General features: G+C 32.1%; 1 protein-coding gene across 1 annotated transcript; it reads right to left on the reverse strand.

Annotated features, from left to right (window-relative positions):
• Positions 1-624: 624 nt before the first annotated feature.
• On the reverse strand, positions 625-5,091 carry LOC129306125 (benzyl alcohol O-benzoyltransferase-like). The gene is made up of 2 exons (XM_054946507.1): positions 4,563-5,091; positions 625-1,695 (listed from the first exon to the last, which is right to left on the reverse strand). The coding sequence occupies exons 1-2, from the start codon at positions 5,016-5,018 to the stop codon at positions 799-801; spliced, it is 1,353 nt and encodes a 450-aa protein (XP_054802482.1). The 5' UTR covers positions 5,019-5,091; the 3' UTR covers positions 625-798.
• Positions 5,092-5,656: the final 565 nt, after the last annotated feature.

Here is a 5,656-nt window from a genome sequence, read left to right on the forward strand (position 1 = left end):
GAATTCAAACCTTGACTTTGCCATATTTTACAACAAATATGTGATGTGGCATGTGGTGATGACGTGGTGCATGAGGTGGCTTAAGAAGGCACACACATGGCAGGTGATGTGACACTAGATGGTGGTATAGCACATGAGGTGGCTTGAGGGGCAACATGTGGCAGGTCACGTGGCACATGAAGTAGCTTGAAGAAGTGCACACGTGTCATGTGACATGGCATGAGATGGCTAGGTGATGTGGCATCACTTGTTGAACACATGTCATGTGATGTAACACAAGATGGCAAGTGATGTGGCATCATCTGTTGCATATATGGCAAGTGATTTGACATCACTTAATGCACACGTGGAAGAGTGATGTGGGATAAAGTAAATTATTATTTATTAAAAAAAAAGTTTTGTCGCAGCCAAAAAGACTTTTAATGGAAAAAGAATTTGTCGCCACTAAAGTCTACTTTTGGTGGCGACAAAATTTGTCACTATAAAAAATTATTAGTGATGATTGTTACAGCAATGACCTTTTAGCGACGGAAAGTCACCATTAAAAATTTTTAGCGATGACTTTTGGACTTTTGACGGCTTTTATCGTCGTCAAAAGTCTGTTTTTTTGTAGTGAATACAGACAATACACAGAAACTCGTTCAATAATTACAGGGATCTACAACCAATCCAAGCATATATAATTATAAGCTAATAAAAAAAAAAACTAAACCATGCACAATACTTAAGGCAATCTAGTCTTCAGCCATAGTTATAATAGCTAGCTACAGGAAAGGCTCATTTGTTTTAGACGCTTGATTATTGTTGAAGTTCCCCAAGTAGATTATCCAATTCCTGGATGAACCTCTTCATGGTTTTGAGCGGTAGGTAGAAAGGTACGACTACACCTTCCTCTCCTTTTGCATTCTCACATGCAACATAATAGCTCACTCCTGCAAAGGGACCGGCTCCTGCCGTTGCCGGTCCACCGTACACCGCTTTACCCCATCCGAAATCCACATCTCTAAACCCAAGACGTGACGTATCTGACACAAGCCATGTTCCAGGCATAGCAAAGCAAGGTCGTCCTTTAATCACCATAAGATCAGCTACAGACTGTACATACTCTATCGTCGCTTCAGATTTCACCTTCTTCACTATCTCTAAGGCGTACTCCAATGAATTTTCGAGAAGCTTCCCTACAGTGGTGACTGAGGCTGGGTACACAAAAGCATTCCCATAATAACCAAGTGGCAATAATGGAGGACTTGATTTGCCCCTTACACTATTAATACACATAAAGCGAACTTCCTCGTGTGGCTCTAATTGCAACGCTTTAGTGCGGCAACGCCATAGGAATGCTGTGAGAACTTCAAACCTAGTATTGCGTTGTCCATTGTTATGGGAAAACAATTTATGAATGGCCTGTAACTTGTTGGGTCCAAAGAAGAAAGAATGGTGAACCACACTTTCTTGGGTCCATATTGGATCATACATATTGGGCAATTCCTCGTACTCACGATGTGTGCGTGTAATTTTTGGTGGATCTCTTGCTGATAGGAGGTTTCTACACCACACAGGAAGAATAGAAGGTTGATTTGCACCTCTAATAATTTCTGCCAAGGCCTTTAGGAATTGGACTATTCCAGCGCCATCACTCATAGTGTGGTTTAGGCGATAGGCTAAGATGAAACCACCACATTTGAGGCGTGTAACCTATAACATAATGTGCAATAATTATGTTATAGCAAGTAGGGTATGTAAATTTTCAACTTTGCACCTTACTCTTGATATTTTACACTTTTTGAGCTAAATAAAAAATATTGGGACTCAAAAGCTTATTAGTTATATGATATTTTAAGGGTCAAATTAAAATATGAAGAGCATATTTACATTAAAAATCACATCAATAGGTAATTTTTCAAAAAGAAAAATGATAATTAATCTACTTGTGTTATGGCAATTTTAGCCCTAGTTTAATTATTATTTTTAAAAACTTTAGTAGTTTTTAAATTAAATTATCTTGCAGTCCCTAGTTACACTAGTAGGATTAGCCCTTTTAGATCTTGTATTTTTCTATCTATTTTTTCAATTTGTTAGGTGAAATTTTTAATATTGCAAAATAACATGGTTGAAAATGTTTAGTTTATTTTAATTTTTGAATTAATATATTAAAATAGCACTCTCTTTGTTCAAAAATATAAGGTATTTTTTAAAGGGTTGGATGTTAAAAAATATAAAATATTTTTAGTCTTTCAAGATGTAATAATTATCCTTTTTTTCAAAAGTGCTCTTCTTAAATAAATCACTTTATATTTATTTTAGAGTGAAATACCCTATTAAATAAAAGTAAATATAGAAAGGTAGAGTTAGTTTGAAAATATGTAACTAATTTAGTGATCGGTGAGATTCGATTAAAAATACATTACATTTTTTAACAAAAAGAATGTAGTTTATTAACTTGTGCAATAGCATAATTAAGACATTTAAAGAAAAATATTGATTATGCTGCCTTTCGGTCCCACCCTTGGACGCTGTCAATGAAAAATGTCAAGCTTAAAAATCATGGTCTATTTGTGTGGGTGTGACACAAGATAAAAAATTAGTTTCATTCATTCTTAGGGACGGGAAAACGGAATAAGAGTGTCCAAGTTCTGTCATGTCCCTTTCCATCTTGTGAATACTATTACTCTTAGGCCATGTTTGGTAGACTGGAATTGTAGAGATGGAACTGGAATTGAAAAAAGAATCTGAATAAAGTGATGTTTGATAGACATGAATCATAATTCTCAAGAATCCCAATTCCATGAAAATAGGTTGAATTGAATTCTTTGTTTAAAGCTATGAAATCAATGGCAATTCTATAAAATTGTGACTTTTAAGGCACTTTTACCCTCATAAAAATTATAGAAAGATAATTTTACCCTAAAAACATATAATCCTAACCACACCCAAAAATGACCACACCCAATTATAATATATGTGTGTATGTGTAAAATATAATACGATATATGTATTTATAATATTTCTTCTATGAAATATTTTACTTATATATAATATTTATCATCTATCTAATATTTTATTTATATACTAAACATGTGAGGAAATTAAAATATTTTTTGTAAAATATTTTACTTATATATAATATTTATCATCTATCTAATATTTCATTAACATATAAAATACATAAGGAAATTGAAACACAATTAAGCTTTTATTATGTTTTATTTTAATTTCTACATAGGAGTATTTTTGTCTTTTAAGTATAATTCTATTTTCATGGAACGTACCAAACAAAAATAATGTAAGAATTTCATCCAATTTTTCTGACATATCAAACATATTTTTGTAATCTAATTCTATTCCAATTCTGATTTTAATTATAATTTCGATTCCGATTCCAATTTCATCAAAAACTATTCAATCATATCAAACGAGACCTTAATGTTAGCTTTGCTACTCTTGTAGAATTAAGTTGATTCATTCCAGTTGACCCAACTATTGTTGGTTAAATTTTGAAAACTTTCTTTGCAAAGGAAACACCAAGAGGTTCTCATAAAGCTGAGATTAGATGCAATCATCTAAGATTAGTTGCCATCTCGCTCTACTCACATTTTCCCAAGGCGTTGTTCTCCATAACATGAAAAAAAAAAAAGAATCTCTAGATGATGCCCGAATAGTAGTTGAAACTATAGATATTTAATTTTAATTTTTAAAAATATATGAAAAATTCCTATAAAAGTATGCAAAGGAGGCTTAGATATGTTGGGAAAAGTTTATGAAATGGTGGCCTGATTTTTTATTTCTTTCTTTATTTTCCTTCTTTGGTTTTGTTTTTCAAAAACAAAACGTGTAAATTTGGAAAAGAAAATTTTTTATAAATATTTAACAGAATTCCAAAGTTAAATATATGTAATTTATATTTACTTCTCAAAAGAAAATAGTGAGAATGGAAAATAAATTCCATCGAAATAAACAAATAAAAAAAATAATGCCATGAAATGAGGTAATTATTTTGAAGTCTATAGAAACTTATTTGACGTAAATATTTTTTTTTCCCCAAAATTACATTTTTGACTATCTACAAAATAATAGAAAGCATAATTCCCAAAATCTAAACTAAAATTTTTAATAAAAAAATAATGTTGTTAATATAGAAAATTTAGTTGTTATTGCATAATTAAATTAAATTTATAGCCAGTTGTGTTATTAATATCTAAATTAAAGTTAATCACTAAAATGAAGTTTTGAAGATATAAAACATACTTGTTATTACATAATTAAACTAACAAATATACATTTCATGTTAACAATCTTACCTATGCTATTAAATACTAATTTTTTCGTTAATTTATGAAGGTCAAAAACATAATTTTGTCAAAAATTATATCTAATAAATCCTTAAAAAATTGAGTAATTACTTTATTTCGTGATACTATTTATTTGATCATTTAATTTTCCTATTACAAGCGGATTTATTTGTCATTCTCCTAACAAAATAATGTCATTTTTTTGGCCAAAAAAATGTTATTGGAATTAAACTCCAGGGCAAAATTTCTTATGAGAGAGGGAGGAACTAAGACCTGGAAAATTAAGAGGGGACAATCAACAACTCCTTCTGAACCAGGAACCTTGTAAAGGAAATCATCCAGATATGGAAAGGGAGGTTGAAGAGGGTCACCAAGTTGATTCAAACTGATATCTGCATCGGCTTCAATGAACATGACTCCTTCTCCATTGCAGTCTACCATAAGTTTTCGACCAGGACCTTCCCTGAGCCGACCTGCAAATGGATAGTAAAACACCAGAGCTTGAGCCAAAGCATCCTTGATGAGTTTCGCAGGGCCCTTGCCTTTCATGGAAGGCTTGTGACGATAAAACTGTATCATAGGGATTTGAAATCGTAAACCATCTTGATCATCTATGTCAGAGAGCAGCTTCAATTCACGAGGGGTGGGCTTTGCCGGAGCTACCAGTACCGGTTGGCTTCTCCTCACAGTATACACTACTTCACCGGAAAATGCTGCAGGTGGAGCCATGTTATCACACAAATTAATAAGAAGATTGCAAAGGGATTGAGAAAGATTGAGACTCTTTACGTAATTAGTTGTGTTTCGAGTTTGATCCAGGAACCAATATTTATAATGATAATGGGACGACAATATATTAAAATATTGTTTAATTTGTGGCTGTCAAAATTTGCACGAGCAACGCGACAAAAAATATTTAAATTTCTTAGATTTTGCTTATTTTGTGTGGATATTCTTCCTTGTTCAAAGAGCAATGAAATATGACCAGGAGATTTTTTTTTACCAGTAAATATGTCCAGAAGATTGTCGAAGTTTCATTCTGAGTCTCATATCCAAAGCCTCACAAGAAAACTGTGAATTATGAATTAAAAAGATTCTTTCACCTAACAAACTACTCTCCTGAAATGAATTTTTTCTTTAAATTTGTACTCATAATATCAGCCTACCTCTTATTGAGAGGTGCCATGGAATGGATTTATAAATTTAACAGTTCTTCCGTCCAACATGTTAGCTTTTTGAAATTCATTCTCCTTTTGAACTTATGCGCCTAACATGATTCCAAGAGCACATTGGAGTTTTAAATTCCAAGAACAAGGCATAATTAAAATAATATTAATTAACTCATATTAAGGTAAAATTCTTTCAAA

This window comes from Prosopis cineraria, unplaced genomic scaffold, assembly GCF_029017545.1.
Source record: "Prosopis cineraria cultivar Desert tree isolate PC_DT_omini unplaced genomic scaffold, ASM2901754v1 PC3, whole genome shotgun sequence".
Taxonomy (NCBI): domain Eukaryota; kingdom Viridiplantae; phylum Streptophyta; class Magnoliopsida; order Fabales; family Fabaceae; genus Prosopis; species Prosopis cineraria.